At 62.7% G+C, this 15753-nt stretch overlaps 3 protein-coding genes across 3 annotated transcripts; all 3 read left to right on the top strand.

The window, feature by feature from the left end:
* The first annotated feature begins 2682 nt into the window (after positions 1-2682).
* On the top strand, positions 2683-4423 carry LOC138742079 (proteoglycan 4-like). Its single transcript, XM_069896271.1, has 2 exons — positions 2683-3905; positions 4057-4423. Exons 1-2 carry the CDS (start codon positions 2683-2685, stop codon positions 4421-4423), a joined length of 1590 nt encoding a protein of 529 aa, XP_069752372.1.
* Positions 4424-4580: 157 nt separating this feature from the next.
* LOC138742078 (serine/arginine repetitive matrix protein 5-like) lies at positions 4581-7649 on the top strand. Its single transcript, XM_069896270.1, has 3 exons — positions 4581-4851; positions 4956-5154; positions 5381-7649. The coding sequence occupies exons 1-3, from the start codon at positions 4581-4583 to the stop codon at positions 7647-7649; spliced, it is 2739 nt and encodes a 912-aa protein (XP_069752371.1).
* An 843-nt stretch (positions 7650-8492) lies between these two features.
* LOC138742077 (proteoglycan 4-like) lies at positions 8493-11238 on the top strand. The gene is made up of 4 exons (XM_069896269.1): positions 8493-8644; positions 8685-9239; positions 9392-10942; positions 11094-11238. Exons 1-4 carry the CDS (start codon positions 8493-8495, stop codon positions 11236-11238), a joined length of 2403 nt encoding a protein of 800 aa, XP_069752370.1.
* The last annotated feature ends 4515 nt before the right edge of the window (positions 11239-15753 follow it).

Below are 15753 nucleotides of genomic sequence, written 5' to 3'. Positions count from 1 at the left end.
CCATCACACCGAGCAAAGCCCCGTCCAGTAACATCGAGCAAAGCCCAGTCCCGTCACACCGAGCAAAGCCCCTTCTAGTCTCACCGAGCAAAGCACCGTCCCGTCACACCGAGCAAAGCACCGTCCCGTCACGCCGAGCAAAGCCCAGTCCCGTCACGCGCAGTGAAGCCCCGTCCCATCACACACTCCGTCACAAAGACCGAATCCCCGTCCCGTCACGAAGAGCGAAGCTCCGTCCCGACACAAAGTGCGAAGCCCCGTCCCGTCACGAGAACGAAGCCCCGTCCCATCACACAGTGAGAAGCCCCGTCCCGTCACACAGAGTGAAGACGGAGCCCATCACACAGAGCGAAGAGCCGTCCCGTCACGCGGAGCGAAGCCACGTCCCGTCACGCGCAGTGAAGCCCCGACACGTCACAGGGAGCGAAGCCCCGACCCGTCACACCCTACCGGGGCAGGGACACACAGTAAAGCCCAGTCCCGTGACAAAGAGCGAAGCCCTGTCCAGCCACATAGAGCAAAGCCTAGCACCGTCCCGTCACACAGAGCAAAGACTCGCCCCGACCCGTCACAGAGATCAAAGCCCCTTCCCGTCAAACAGAGCAATGTCCCGTCATGTCACACACACCTGGGGCGGGGACACAGAGCTAAGCCCCAATCTTTCACACACTCCTGGGCGGGGAGACAGAGTGAAGTCCATTACCATCACTCAGAGCAAAGCCCCATCCCGTCACACAGAGCAAATCCCTGTTCTGTCACACAGAGCGAAGCCCCGTCCCGTCACGCCGAGCGAAGCCCCGTCCCGTCATACCGAGCAAAGCCCCGACCGTCACACCGAGCGAAGCCCCTTCCAGTCACACAGAGCGAAGCCCCGTCCCGTCACGCCGAGCAAAGCCACGTCCTGTCACACAGAGCGAAGCCCCGTCCCGTCACAAAGAGCGAAGCCCCATCCCGTCACAAAGAGCGAAACCCCGTCCCTTCACAAAGAGCGAAGCCCCGTCCCGACACAAAGAGCGAAGCCCCTCCCGTCACAAAGAGCAAAGCCCGTCCCGTCACTAGGAGAGAAGCCGCGTCCCATCACGAGGAGAGAAGCCCCGCCCCGTCACAAGGAGAGACGCCCCGTCCCGTAACAAGGAGAGAAGCCGCGTCCCGTCACAAGGAGAGAAGCCCCCTCACGTCACAAGGATAGAAGCCGCGTACCGTCACGAGGAGAGAAGCCCCGTACCGTCATAAAGAGAGAAGCACCGTCCCCTCCCGTCACAAAGAGCGAAGCCCCGTCCCGTCACAATGAGCGAAGCCCCGTCCCGTCACACCGAGCGAAGCCCCGTCCCGTCACGTCGAGCAAAGCCCCGTCCCGTCACACCGAGCAAAGCCCCTTCTAGTCTCACCGAGCAAAGCCACGTCCCGTCAAACCGAGCAAAGCCACGTCCCGTCACACCTAGCAAAGCCACGTCCCGTCACACAGAGCAAAGCCCCAACCCGTCACACCCTACCGGGGCAGGGACACAGAGTAAAGCCCCTTCCCGTCACAAGAGCGAAGCCACGTCCCTTCACAAGAGTGAAACCCCGTCCCGTCACACCGTGTGACGCCCAGTCCCATCATACAAACCTGGGGCGGGGACACAGAGCAAAGCCCCAACCCGTCACACCCTACCGGGGCAGGGACACAGAGTAAAGCCCCGTCCCGTCACACAGAGCGAAGCCCCGTCCCGTCACAAAGAGCGAAGCCCCGTATCGTCACAAAGAGCGAAGCCCCGTCCTGTAACAAAGAGCGAAGCTCCGTCCCGACAAAAAGTGCGAAGCCCCGTCCCGTCACAAAGAGCGAAGCCCCGTCCCGTCACACAGAGCGAAGCACCGTCCCGTCACGCAGAGCGAATCCCCGTCCCGTCACGCCGAGCAAAGCCCCTTCCCGTCACACAAAGCAATGTCCCGTCACGTCACACACACCTGGGACGGGGACACAGAGTAAAGCCCCAATCCTGCACACACTACTGGGAGGGGAGACAGAGTGAAGTCCATTACCAGCACACAGAGCAAAGCCCCGTCCTGTCACACAGAGCAAAGTCTCGCCCCATTCCGTCACACAGAGCGAAGCCCTGTCCCGTCACACAGAGCGAAGCCCCGTCACGTCACGCAGAGCGTAGCCCCGTCCCGTCACGCGCAGCGAAGCCCCGACCCGTCACAAAGAGGTATCCCTTGTCCCGCCACACAGAGCAAAGCCTATCACCGTCCCGTCACACAGAGCATAGCCTCGCCCCGACCCGTCACAGAGAGCAAAGCCCCTTCCCGTCAAACAGAGCAATGTCCCGTCATGTCACACACACCTGGGGCGGGGACACAGAACAAAGCCCCAATCCTTCACACACTCCTGGGCGGGGAGACAGAGTGAAGTCCATTACCATCACTCAGAGTAAAGCCCCGTCCCGTCACCCAGAGCAAATCCCCGTCCCGTCATACAGAGCGAAGCCCCGTCCTGTCACAAAGAGCGAAGCCCCGTCCCGTCACACCGAGCAAAGCCCCGTTCCGTCACACCGAGCAAAGCCCCTTCCAGTCACACCGAGCAAAGCCCCGTCCCGTCACGCCGAGCAAAGCCCCGTCCCGTCACGCCGAGCAAAGCCCCGTCCCATCACACACACCTGGGGTGGGCACACAGAGCAAAGCCACAACCCTTCACACACACCCATGGCAGGGACACAGAGTAAAGCCCCAACCCGTCACAAAGAGCGAGGCCCTGTCCCGTCACACAGAGCAAAGCCTCGTCCACTCCCGTCACACAGAGCGAAGCTGCGTCCCGTCAATCGGAACAAAGCCCCGTGCCTTACACGGAGCAAACCACATCCCGTCACACGGAGGAAACCCCGTCCCCTCACACGGAGCAAGGCCGCGTCCTGGCACACGGAGCAAGGCCGCGTCCTGGCACACGGAGCGAAGCCCAGTCCTGTCACACGGAGCGAAGCGCCGTCCCGTTACACGGAGGAAACCACGTCCCCTCACACGGAGGAAACCACGTCCCCTCACACGGAGCAAGGCCGCGTCCTGGCACACCCGTACCGTCACACCGAGCAAACCCCGTCCGGTCACACCCAGCAAATCTCCGTCCCGTCACACCGAGCAAAGCCCCTTCCAGTCTCACCGAGCAAAGCACCGTCCCGTCACACAGAGCAAAGCCCCGTCCCGTCACACCGAGCACAGCCCCGTCCCATCACACCGAGCAAAGCCCCGTCCAGTAACATCGAGCAAAGCCCAGTCCCGTCACACCGAGCAAAGCCCCTTCTAGTCTCACCGAGCAAAGCACCGTCCCGTCACACCGAGCAAAGCACCGTCCCGTCACGCCGAGCAAAGCCCAGTCCCATCACGCGCAGTGAAGCCCCGTCCCATCACACACTCCGTCACAAAGACCGAATCCCCGTCCCGTCACGAAGAGCGAAGCCCCGTCCCGACACAAAGTGCGAAGCCCCGTCCCGTGACGAGAACGAAGCCCCGTCCCATCACACAGTGAGAAGCCCCGTCCCGTCACACAGAGTGAAGACGGAGCCCATCACACAGAGCGAAGAGCCGTCCCGTCACGCGGAGCGAAGCCACGTCCCGTCACGCGCAGTGAAGCCCCGACACGTCACAGGGAGCGAAGCCCCGACCCGGCACATGGAGCGTAGGCCCTTCCTGTCACACGGTGTGACGCCCCGTCCCATCATACAAACCTGGGGCGGGGACACAGAGCAAAGCCCCAACCCGTCACACCCTACCGGGGCAGGGACACACAGTAAAGCCCAGTCCCGTGACAAAGAGCGAAGCCCTGTCCAGCCACATAGAGCAAAGCCTAGCACCGTCCCGTCACACAGAGCAAAGACTCGCCCCGACCCGTCACAGAGATCAAAGCCCCTTCCCGTCAAACAGAGCAATGTCCCGTCATGTCACACACACCTGGGGCGGGGACACAGAGCTTAGCCCCAATCTTTCACACACTCCTGGGCGGGGAGACAGAGTGAAGTCCATTACCATCACTCAGAGCAAAGCCCCATCCCGTCACACAGAGCAAATCCCTGTTCTGTCACACAGAGCGAAGCCCCGTCCCGTCACGCCGAGCGAAGCCCCGTCCCGTCATACCGAGCAAAGCCCCGACCGTCACACCGAGCGAAGCCCCTTCCAGTCACACAGAGCGAAGCCCCGTCCCGTCACGCCGAGCAAAGCCACGTCCTGTCACACAGAGCGAAGCCCCGTCCCGTCACAAAGAGCGAAGCCCCATCCCGTCACAAAGAGCGAAACCCCGTCCCTTCACAAAGAGCGAAGCCCCGTCCCGACACAAAGAGCGAATCCCCTCCCGTCACAAAGAGCAAAGCCCGTCCCGTCACTAGGAGAGAAGCCGCGTCCCATCACGAGGAGAGAAGCCCCGCCCCGTCACAAGGAGAGACGCCCCGTCCCGTAACAAGGAGAGAAGCCGCGTCCCGTCACAAGGAGAGAAGCCCCCTCACGTCACAAGGATAGAAGCCGCGTACCGTCACGAGGAGAGAAGCCCCGTACCGTCATAAAGAGAGAAGCACCGTCCCCTCCCGTCACAAAGAGCGAAGCCCCGTCCCGTCACAATGAGCGAAGCCCCGTCCCGTCACACCGAGCGAAGCCCCGTCCCGTCACGTCGAGCAAAGACCCGTCCCGTCACACCGAGCAAAGCCCCTTCTAGTCTCACCGAGCAAAGCCACGTCCCGTCAAACCGAGCAAAGCCACGTCCCGTCACACCTAGCAAAGCCACGTCCCGTCACACAGAGCAAAGCCCCAACCCGTCACACCCTACCGGGGCAGGGACACAGAGTAAAGCCCCTTCCCGTCACAAGAGCGAAGCCACGTCCCTTCACAAGAGTGAAACCCCGTCCCGTCACACCGTGTGACGCCCAGTCCCATCATACAAACCTGGGGCGGGGACACAGAGCAAAGCCCCAACCCGTCACACCCTACCGGGGCAGGGACACAGAGTAAAGCCCCGTCCCGTCACACAGAGCGAAGCCCCGTCCCGTCACAAAGAGCGAAGCCCCGTATCGTCACAAAGAGCGAAGCCCCGTCCTGTAACAAAGAGCGAAGCTCCGTCCCGACAAAAAGTGCGAAGCCCCGTCCCGTCACAAAGAGCGAAGCCCCGTCCCGTCACACAGAGCGAAGCACCGTCCCGTCACGCAGAGCGAATCCCCGTCCCGTCACGCCGAGCAAAGCCCCTTCCCGTCACACAAAGCAATGTCCCGTCACGTCACACACACCTGGGACGGGGACACAGAGTAAAGCCCCAATCCTGCACACACTACTGGGAGGGGAGACAGAGTGAAGTCCATTACCAGCACACAGAGCAAAGCCCCGTCCTGTCACACAGAGCAAAGTCTCGCCCCATTCCGTCACACAGAGCGAAGCCCTGTCCCGTCACACAGAGCGAAGCCCCGTCACGTCACGCAGAGCGTAGCCCCGTCCCGTCACGCGCAGCGAAGCCCCGACCCGTCACAAAGAGGTATCCCTTGTCCCGCCACACAGAGCAAAGCCTATCACCGTCCCGTCACACAGAGCATAGCCTCGCCCCGACCCGTCACAGAGAGCAAAGCCCCTTCCCGTCAAACAGAGCAATGTCCCGTCATGTCACACACACCTGGGGCGGGGACACAGAACAAAGCCCCAATCCTTCACACACTCCTGGGCGGGGAGACAGAGTGAAGTCCATTACCATCACTCAGAGTAAAGCCCCGTCCCGTCACCCAGAGCAAATCCCCGTCCCGTCATACAGAGCGAAGCCCCGTCCTGTCACAAAGAGCGAAGCCCCGTCCCGTCACACCGACCAAAGCCCCGTTCCGTCACACCGAGCAAAGCCCCTTCCAGTCACACCGAGCAAAGCCCCGTCCCGTCACGCCGAGCAAAGCCCCGTCCCGTCACGCCGAGCAAAGCCCCGTCCCATCACACACACCTGGGGTGGGCACACAGAGCAAAGCCACAACCCTTCACACACACCCATGGCAGGGACACAGAGTAAAGCCCCAACCCGTCACAAAGAGCGAGGCCCTGTCCCGTCACACAGAGCAAAGCCTCGTCCACTCCCGTCACACAGAGCGAAGCTGCGTCCCGTCAATCGGAACAAAGCCCCGTGCCTTACACGGAGCAAACCACATCCCGTCACACGGAGGAAACCCCGTCCCCTCACACGGAGCAAGGCCGCGTCCTGGCACACGGAGCAAGGCCGCGTCCTGGCACACGGAGCGAAGCCCAGTCCTGTCACACGGAGCGAAGCGCCGTCCCGTTACACGGAGGAAACCACGTCCCCTCACACGGAGGAATCCACGTCCCCTCACACGGAGCAAGGCCGCGTCCTGGCACACCCGTACCGTCACACCGAGCAAACCCCGTCCGGTCACACCGAGCAAATCTCCGTCCCGTCACACCGAGCAAAGCCCCTTCCAGTCTCACCGAGCAAAGCACCGTCCTGTCACACCGAGCAAAGCCCCGTCCCGTCTCGACGAGCAAAGCCCAGTCCCGTCACGCCGAGCAAAGCCCCGTCCTGTCACACCCAGGAAAGCCCCTTCCCGTCACACAGAGTGAAGACCCAGCCCGTCACACAGAGCAAAGCCCCGTCCCGTCACACAGAGCGAAGCCCCGTCCCGTCATGCAGAGCGAAGCCCCGTCCCGTCACGCGCAGCAAGCCCCGACCCGTCACAGGGAGCGAAGCCCCGACCCGTCACGCGGAGCGTAGCCCCTTCCCTTCACACGGTGTGACGCCCCGTCCCATCATACAAACCTGGGGCGGGGACACAGAGCAAAGCCCCAACCCGTCACACCCTACCGGGGCAGGGACACAGAGTAAAGCCCCGTCCCGTCACGAAGAGCGAACCCCTGTCCGCCACACAGAGCAAAGCCTAGCACCGTCCCGTCACGCAGAGCATAGCCTCGCCCCGACCCGTCACAGAGAGCAAAGCCCCTTCCCGTCAAACAGAGCAATGTCCCGTCTCGTCACACACATCTGGGACGGGGACACAGAGCAAAGCCCCAATCCTTCACACACTCCTGGGCGGGGAGACAGAGTGAAGTCCATTACCATCACTCAGAGTAAAGCCCCGTCCAGTCACACAGAGCAAATCCCTGTTCCGTCACACAGAGCGAAGCCCCGTCCCGTCACACGGAGCGAAGCCCCGTCCGGTCACACCGAGCGAAGCCCCGTCCCGTCACACCGAGCGAAGCCCCGTCCCGTCACACCGAGCGAAGCCCCGTCCCGTCACGCCAAGCAAACTCCTGCCCGTCACACAGAGCGAAGCCCCGTCCCGTTACAAAGAGCGAAGCCCCGTACCGTCACGAATTGTGAATCCCTGTCCGGTCACACAGAGCAAAGCCTCGTCCACTCCCGTCACACAGAGCGAAGCTGCGTCCCGTCAATCGGAACAATGCCCCGTGCCTTACACGGAGCAAGCCACGTCCCGTCACACGGAGGAAACCCCGTCCCCTCACACGGAGCAAGGCCGCGTCCTTGCACACGGAGCGAAGCCCCGTCGTGTCACACGGAGCGAAGCGCCGTCCCGTCACACCGAGCGAAGCCCCGTCCCGTCACACCGAGCGAAGCCCCATACCGTCACTCGCAGCGAAGCCCCGACCCATCACAGGGAGCGAAGCCCCGTACCGCAACACAGAGCAAAGCCTAGCACCGTCCCCTCACAGAGAGCAAAGCCCCTTCCCGTCACACAGAGCAATGTCCAGTAACGTCACACACACCTGGGGCGGGGACACAGAGCAAAGCCCCAATCCTTCACACACTCCTGGGCGGGGAGACAGAGTGAAGTCCATTACCATCACTCAGAGTAAAGCCCCGTCCGGTCACACAGAGCAAATCCCTATTCCGTCACACAGAGCGAAGCCCCGTCCCGTCACACGGAGCGAAGCCCCGTCCCGTCACACCGAGCGAAGCCCCGTCCTGTCACACCTAGCGAAGCACGGTCCCGTCACGCCGAGCAAAGCCCCGTCCCGTTACAGCGATCAAAGCCCCGTCCCGTTACAGCGAGCAAAGCCCCGTCCCGTCACACAGAGAGAAGCCCCGTCCCGTCACAAAGAGCGAAGCTGTCACTCGGAACAAAGCGCCGTGCCTTACACGGAGCAAGCCACGTCCCGTCACACGGAGGAAACCCCATCCCCTCACACGGAGCAAGGCCGCGTCCTGGCACACGGAGCAAAGCCCCGTCCCGTCACACAGAGCGAAACCCCGTCCCCTCACACGCAGCGAAGCCCCGTCCCGTCACAGGGAGCCAAGCACCGACCCGTCACACGGAGCGTAGCCCCTTCCCGTCACACGGTGTGACGCCCCGTCCCATCATACAAACCTGTGGCGGGGACACAGAGCAAAGCCCCAACCCGTCACACCCTACCGGGGCAGGGACACACAGTAAAGCCCCGTCCCGTCACAAAGAGCGAAGCCCTGTCCCGCCACACAGAGCAAAGCCTCGCCCCATACCGTTCATACAGAGCGAAGACCCTTCCCGTCACACACTCCCATGACAGCGACACAGCGTGAAGCCCAGTCCCGTCACAAAGAGCAAAGCCCCATCCCGTCACAAGGAGAGAAGCCCCGTCCCGTCACAAGGAGAGAAGCCCCGTCCCGTCACAAAGAGCGAAGCCCCATCCCGTCACAAAGAGTGAAGCCCCGGTCTGTCACAAAGAGCGAAGCCCCGTCCCGTCACACCGAGCAAAGCCGCGTCCCGTCACACAGAGCAAAGCCCCGTCCCGTCACACCGAGCACAGCCCCGTCCCATCACACCGAGTAAAGCCCCGTCCAGTCACATCGAGCAAAGCCCAGTCCCGTCACACCGAGCAAAGCCCCTTCTAGTCTCACCGAGCAAAGCACCGTCCCGTCACACCGAGCAAAGCACCGTCCCGTCACGCCGAGCAAAGCCAAGTCCCGTCACGCGCAGTGAAGCCCCGTCCCGTCACACACTCCGTCACAAAGACCGAATCCCCGTCCCGTCACGAAGAGCGAAGCCCCGTCCCGACACAAAGTGCGAAACCCCGTCCCGTCACGAGAACGAAGCCCCGTCCCATCACACAGTGAGAAGCCCCGTCCCGTCACACAGAGTGAAGACCGAGCCCATCACACAGAGCGAAGAGCCGTCCCGTCACGCGGAGCGAAGCCCCGTCCCGTCACGCGCAGTGAAGCCCCGACACGTCACAGGGAGCGAAGCCCGTCCCGTCACGCAGAGAAAATCCAGTCCTGGCACACGGAGCGAAGTCCCGTCCCGTCACACGTAGTGAAGCCCCGTCCCGTCACGCCGAGCGAAGCCCCGTCCCGTCATACGGAGCGAAGCCCCGTCCCGTCACGCCGAGCGAAGCCCCTTCCAGTCACACAGAGCGAAGCCCCGTCCCGTCACACCGAGCAAAGCCACGTCCCGTCACACAGAGCGAAGTCACGTCCTGTAACAAAGAGCGAAGACCCGTCCCGACAAAGAGTGCGAAGCCCCGTCCCGTCACAAAGAGCGAAGCCCCGTCCCCTCACACAGAGCGAAGCACCGTCCCGTCACACAGAGCGAAGCCCCGTCCCGTCACGCCGAGCAAAGCCCCTTCCCGTCACACAGAGCAAAGCCTCTCCCCATACCGTTCATACAGAGCGAAGCCCCTTCCCGTCACACACTCCCATGGCAGCGACACAGCGTGAAGCCCAGTCCCGTCACAAAGAGCAAAGCCCCATCCCGTCACAAGGAGAGAAGCCCCGTCCCGTCACAAGGAGAGAAGCCCCGTCCCGTCACAAAGAGCGAAGCCCCATCCCGTCACAAAGAGTGAAGCCCCGGTCTGTCACAAAGAGCGAAGCCCCGTCCCGTCTCACCGAGAGAAGCCGCGTCCCGTCACACAGAGCAAAGCCCCGTCCCGTCACAGCGAGCACAGCCCCGTCCCATCACACCGAGCAAAGCCCCGTCCAGTCACATCGAGCAAAGCCCAGTCCCGTCACACCGAGCAAAGCCCCTTCTAGTCTCACCGAGCAAAGCACGGTCCCGTCACGCCGAGCAAAGCCCAGTCCCGTCACGCGCAGTGAAGCCCTGTCCCATCACACACTCCGTCACAAAGACCGAATCCCCGTCCCGTCACGAAGAGCGAAGCCCCGTCCCGACACAAAGTGCGAAGCCCCGTCCCGTCACGAGAACGAAGCCCCGTCCCATCACACAGTGAGAAGCCCCGTCCCGTCACACAGAGTGAAGACCGAGCCCATCACACAGAGCGAAGAGCCGTCCTGTCACGCGGAGCGAAGCCCCGTCCCGTCACGCGCAGTGAAGCCCCGACACGTCACAGGGAGCGAAGCCCCGACCCGTCACATGGAGCGTAGGCCCTTCCTGTCGCACGGTGTGACGCCCCGTCCCATCATACAAACCTGGGGCGGGGACACAGAGCAAAGCCCCAACCCACCGGGGCAGGGACACAGAGTAAAGCCCCAACCCGTCACAAAGAGCGATGCCCTGTCCCGTCACTCAGAGCAAAGCCTCCTCCACTCCCGTCACACAGAGCGAAGCTCCATCCCGTCACGGGGAACAAAACCCCGTGCCTTGCACGGAGGAAGGCCGCATCCTAGCACACGGAGCGAAGCGCCTTCCCGTCACACGGAGCGAAGCCGCGTCCCGTCACACGGTGGAAACCACGTCCTCTCACACGGAGCAAGGCCGCGTCCTGGCACACGGTGCGAAGCCCCGTCCCGTCACATGGAGCGTAGGCCCTTCCTGTCACACGGTGTGACGCCCCGTCCCATCATACAAACCTGGGGCGGGGACACAGAGCAAAGCCCCAACCCGTCACACCCTACCGGGGCAGGGACACACAGTAAAGCCCAGTCCCGTGACAAAGAGCGAAGCCCTGTCCAGCCACACAGAGCAAAGCCTAGCACCGTCCCGTCACACAGAGCAAAGCCTCGCCCCGACCCGTCACAGAGATCAAAGCCCCTTCCCGTCAAACAGAGCAATGTCCCGTCATGTCACACACACCTGGGGCGGGGACATAGACCTAAGCCCCAATCTTTCACACACTCCTGGGCGGGGAGACAGAGTGAAGTCCATTACCATCACTCAGAGCAAAGCCCCATCCCGTCACACAGAGCAAATCCCTGTTCTGTCACACAGAGCGAAGCCCCGTCCCGTCACAAAGAGTGAAGCCCCGGTCTGTCACACCGAGCGAAGCCCCTTCCAGTCACACAGAGCGAAGCCCCGTCCCGTCACACCGAGCAAAGCCACGTCCCGTCACACAGAGCGAAGCCACGTCCTGTAACAAAGAGCGAAGACCCGTCCCGACAAAAAGTGCGAAGCCCCGTCCCGTCACAAAGAGCGATGCCCCGTCCCCTCACACAGAGCGAAGCACCGTCCCGTCACACAGAGCGAAGCCCCGTCCCGTCACGCCGAGCAAAGCCCCTTCCCGTCACACAGAGCAAAGCCTCGCCCCATACCGTTCATACAGAGCGAAGCACCTTCCCGTCACACACTCCCATGGCAGCGAATCAGCGTGAAGCCCAGTCCCGTCACAAAGAGCAAAGCCCCATCCCGTCACAAGGAGAGAAGCCCCGTCCCGTCACAAGGAGAGAAGCCCCGTCCCGTCACAAAGACGAATACCAATCCCGTCACAAAGAGTGAAGCCCCGGTCTGTCACAAAGAGCGAAGCCCCGTCCCGTCTCACCGAGAGAAGCCGCGTCCCGTCACACAGAGCAAAGCCCCGTCCCGTCACACCGAGCACAGCCCCGTCCCATCACACCGAGCAAAGCCCCGTCCAGTAACATCGAGCAAAGCCCAGTCCCGTCACACCGAGCAAAGCCCCTTCTAGTCTCACCGAGCAAAGCACCGTCCCGTCACACCGAGCAAAGCACCGTCCCGTCACGCCGAGCAAAGCCCAGTCCCGTCACGCGCAGTGAAGCCCCGTCCCATCACACACTCCGTCACAAAGACCGAATCCCCGTCCCGTCACGAAGAGCGAAGCCCCGTCCCGACACAAAGTGCGAAGCCCCGTCCCGTCACGAGAACGAAGCCCCGTCCCATCACACAGTGAGAAGCCCCGTCCCGTCACACAGAGTGAAGACGGAGCCCATCACACAGAGCGAAGAGCCGTCCCGTCACGCGGAGCGAAGCCCCGTCCCGTCACGCGCAGTGAAGCACCGACACGTCACAGGGAGCGAAGCCCCGACCCGGCACATGGAGCGTAGGCCCTTCCTGTCACACGGTGTGACGCCCCGTCCCATCATACAAACCTGGGGCGGGGACACAGAGCAAAGCCCCAACCCGTCACACCCTACCGGGGCAGGGACACACAGTAAAGCCCAGTCCCGTGACAAAGAGCGAAGCCCTGTCCAGCCACACAGAGCAAAGCCTAGCACCGTCCCGTCACACAGAGCAAAGACTCGCCCCGACCCGTCACAGAGATCAAAGCCCCTTCCCGTCAAACAGAGCAATGTCCCGTCATGTCACACACACCTGGGGCGGGGACACAGAGCTAAGCCCCAATCTTTCACACACTCCTGGGCGGGGAGACAGAGTGAAGTCCATTACCATCACTCAGAGCAAAGCCCCATCCCGTCACACAGAGCAAATCCCTGTTCTGTCACACAGAGCGAAGCCCCGTCCCGTCACGCCGAGCGAAGCCCCGTCCCGTCATACCGAGCAAAGCCCCGACCGTCACACCGAGCGAAGCCCCTTCCAGTCACACAGAGCGAAGCCCCGTCCCGTCACGCCGAGCAAAGCCACGTCCTGTCACACAGAGCGAAGCCCCGTCCCGTCACAAAGAGCGAAGCCCCATCCCGTCACAAAGAGCGAAACCCCGTCCCTTCACAAAGAGCGAAGCCCCGTCCCGACACAAAGAGCGAAGCCCCTCCCGTCACAAAGAGCAAAGCCCGTCCCGTCACTAGGAGAGAAGCCGCGTCCCATCACGAGGAGAGAAGCCCCGCCCCGTCACAAGGAGAGACGCCCCGTCCCGTAACAAGGAGAGAAGCCGCGTCCCGTCACAAGGAGAGAAGCCCCCTCACGTCACAAGGATAGAAGCCGCGTACCGTCACGAGGAGAGAAGCCCCGTACCGTCATAAAGAGAGAAGCACCGTCCCCTCCCGTCACAAAGAGCGAAGCCCCGTCCCGTCACAATGAGCGAAGCCCCGTCCCGTCACACCGAGCGAAGCCCCGTCCCGTCACAATGAGCGAAGCCCCGTCCCGTCACACCGAGCAAAGCCCCTTCTAGTCTCACCGAGCAAAGCCACGTCCCGTCAAACCGAGCAAAGCCACCTCCCGTCACACCGAGCAAAGCCACGTCCCGTCACACAGAGCAAAGCCCCAACCCGTCACACCCTACCGGGGCAGGGACACAGAGTAAAGCCCCTTCCCGTCACAAGAGCGAAGCCACGTCCCTTCACAAGAGTGAAACCCCGTCCCGTCACACCGTGTGACGCCCAGTCCCATCATACAAACCTGGGGCGGGGACACAGAGCAAAGCCCCAACCCGTCACACCCTACCGGGGCAGGGACACAGAGTAAAGCCCCGTCCCGTCACACAGAGCGAAGCCCCGTCCCGTCACAAAGAGCGAAGCCCCGTATCGTCACAAAGAGCGAAGCCCCGTCCTGTAACAAAGAGCGAAGCTCCGTCCCGACAAAAAGTGCGAAGCCCCGTACCGTCACGAATTGTGAATCCCTGTCCGGTCACACAGAGCAAAGCCTCGTCCACTCCCGTCACACAGAGCGAAGCTGCGTCCCGTCAATCGGAACAATGCCCCGTGCCTTACACGGAGCAAGCCACGTCCCGTCACACGGAGGAAACCCCGTCCCCTCACACGGAGCAAGGCCGCGTCCTTGCACACGGAGCGAAGCCCCGTCGTGTCACACGGAGCGAAGCGCCGTCCCGTCACACCGAGCGAAGCCCCGTCCCGTCACACCGAGCGAAGCCCCATACCGTCACTCGCAGCGAAGCCCCGACCCATCACAGGGAGCGAAGCCCCGTACCGCAACACAGAGCAAAGCCTAGCACCGTCCCCTCACAGAGAGCAAAGCCCCTTCCCGTCACACAGAGCAATGTCGAGTCACGTCACACACACCTGGGGCGGGGACACAGAGCAAAGCCCCAATCCTTCACACACTCCTGGGCGGGGAGACAGAGTGAAGTCCATTACCATCACTCAGAGTAAAGCCCCGTCCGGTCACACAGAGCAAATCCCTATTCCGTCACACAGAGCGAAGCCCCGTCCCGTCACACGGAGCGAAGCCCCGTCCCGTCACACCGAGCGAAGCCCCGTCCTGTCACACCGAGCGAAGCACGGTCCCGTCACGCCGAGCAAAGCCCCGTCCCGTTACAGCGATCAAAGCCCCGTCCCGTTACAGCGAGCAAAGCCCCGTCCCGTCACACAGAGAGAAGCCCCGTCCCGTCACAAAGAGCGAAGCTGTCACTCGGAACAAAGCGCCGTGCCTTACACGGAGCAAGCCACGTCCCGTCGCACGGAGGAAACCCCATCCCCTCACACGGAGCAAGGCCGCGTCCTGGCACACGGAGCAAAGCCCCGTCCCGTCACACAGAGCGAAACCCCGTCCCCTCACACGCAGCGAAGCCCCGTCCCGTCACTGGGAGCCAAGCACCGACCCGTCACACGGAGCGTAGCCCCTTCCCGTCACACGGTGTGACGCCCCGTCCCATCATACAAACCTGTGGCGGGGACACAGAGCAAAGCCCCAACCCGTCACACCCTACCGGGGCAGGGACACACAGTAAAGCCCCGTCCCGTCACAAAGAGCGAAGCCCTGTCCCGCCACACAGAGCAAAGCCTCGCCCCATACCGTTCATACAGAGCGAAGACCCTTCCCGTCACACACTCCCATGACAGCGACACAGCGTGAAGCCCAGTCCCGTCACAAAGAGCAAAGCCCCATCCCGTCACAAGGAGAGAAGCCCCGTCCCGTCACAAGGAGAGAAGCCCCGTCCCGTCACAAAGAGCGAAGCCCCATCCCGTCACAAAGAGTGAAGCCCCGGTCTGTCACAAAGAGCGAAGCCCCGTCCCGTCACACCGAGCAAAGCCGCGTCCCGTCACACAGAGCAAAGCCCCGTCCCGTCACACCGAGCACAGCCCCGTCCCATCACACCGAGTAAAGCGTCGTCCAGTCACATCGAGCAAAGCCCAGTCCCGTCACACCGAGCAAAGCCCCTTCTAGTCTCACCGAGCAAAGCACCGTCCCGTCACACCGAGCAAAGCACCGTCCCGTCACGCCGAGCAAAGCCAAGTCCCGTCACGCGCAGTGAAGCCCCGTCCCGTCACACACTCCGTCACAAAGACCGAATCCCCGTCCCGTCACGAAGAGCGAAGCCCCGTCCCGACACAAAGTGCGAAGCCCCGTCCCGTCACGAGAACGAAGCCCCGTCCCATCACACAGTGAGAAGCCCCGTCCCGTCACACAGAGTGAAGACCGAGCCCATCACACAGAGCGAAGAGCCGTCCCGTCACGCGGAGCGAAGCCCCGTCCCGTCACGCGCAGTGAAGCCCCGACACGTCACAGGGAGCGAAGCCCCGTCCCGTCACGCAGAGAAAATCCAGTCCTGGCACACGGAGCGAAGTCCCGTCCCGTCACACGTAGTGAAGCCCCGTCCCGTCACGCCGAGCGAAGCCCCGTCCCGTCATACGGAGCGAAGCCCCGTCCCGTCACGCCGAGCGAAGCCCCTTCCAGTCACACAGAGCGAAGCCCCGTCCCGTCACACCGAGCAAAGCCACGTCCCGTCACACAGAGCGAAGTCACGTCCTGTAACAAAGAGCGAAGACCCGTCCCGACAAAGAGT

The sequence above is a fragment of the Narcine bancroftii genome, chromosome 8, assembly GCF_036971445.1.
Source record: "Narcine bancroftii isolate sNarBan1 chromosome 8, sNarBan1.hap1, whole genome shotgun sequence".
In the NCBI taxonomy this organism is placed as follows: Eukaryota; Metazoa; Chordata; class Chondrichthyes; order Torpediniformes; family Narcinidae; genus Narcine; species Narcine bancroftii.
This window is presented reverse-complemented; position numbering and strand designations above follow the sequence as displayed.

What these genes read in the sequence shown, in the direction of transcription:
- LOC138742079 (XM_069896271.1), top strand. Translation starts at nt 2,683, where the DNA reads ATGGCAGGGACACAGAGTAAAGCCCCAACCCGTCACAAAGAGCGAGGC. An exon ending in GTCAAACAGAGCAATGTCCC is followed by an intron (nt 3,906 to 4,056) that starts GTCATGTCACAC and finishes TCTGTCACACAG; the next exon opens with AGCGAAGCCCCGTCCCGTCA.
- LOC138742078 (XM_069896270.1), top strand. Translation starts at nt 4,581, where the DNA reads ATGAGCGAAGCCCCGTCCCGTCACACCGAGCGAAGCCCCGTCCCGTCA. An exon ending in AGCCACGTCCCTTCACAAGA is followed by an intron (nt 4,852 to 4,955) that starts GTGAAACCCCGT and finishes CTACCGGGGCAG; the next exon opens with GGACACAGAGTAAAGCCCCG. An exon ending in ACAGAGCGAAGCACCGTCCC is followed by an intron (nt 5,155 to 5,380) that starts GTCACGCAGAGC and finishes TCCGTCACACAG; the next exon opens with AGCGAAGCCCTGTCCCGTCA.
- LOC138742077 (XM_069896269.1), top strand. Translation starts at nt 8,493, where the DNA reads ATGACAGCGACACAGCGTGAAGCCCAGTCCCGTCACAAAGAGCAAAGC. An exon ending in TCACAAAGAGTGAAGCCCCG is followed by an intron (nt 8,645 to 8,684) that starts GTCTGTCACAAA and finishes CGTCACACCGAG; the next exon opens with CAAAGCCGCGTCCCGTCACA. An exon ending in GTCAAACAGAGCAATGTCCC is followed by an intron (nt 10,943 to 11,093) that starts GTCATGTCACAC and finishes TCTGTCACACAG; the next exon opens with AGCGAAGCCCCGTCCCGTCA.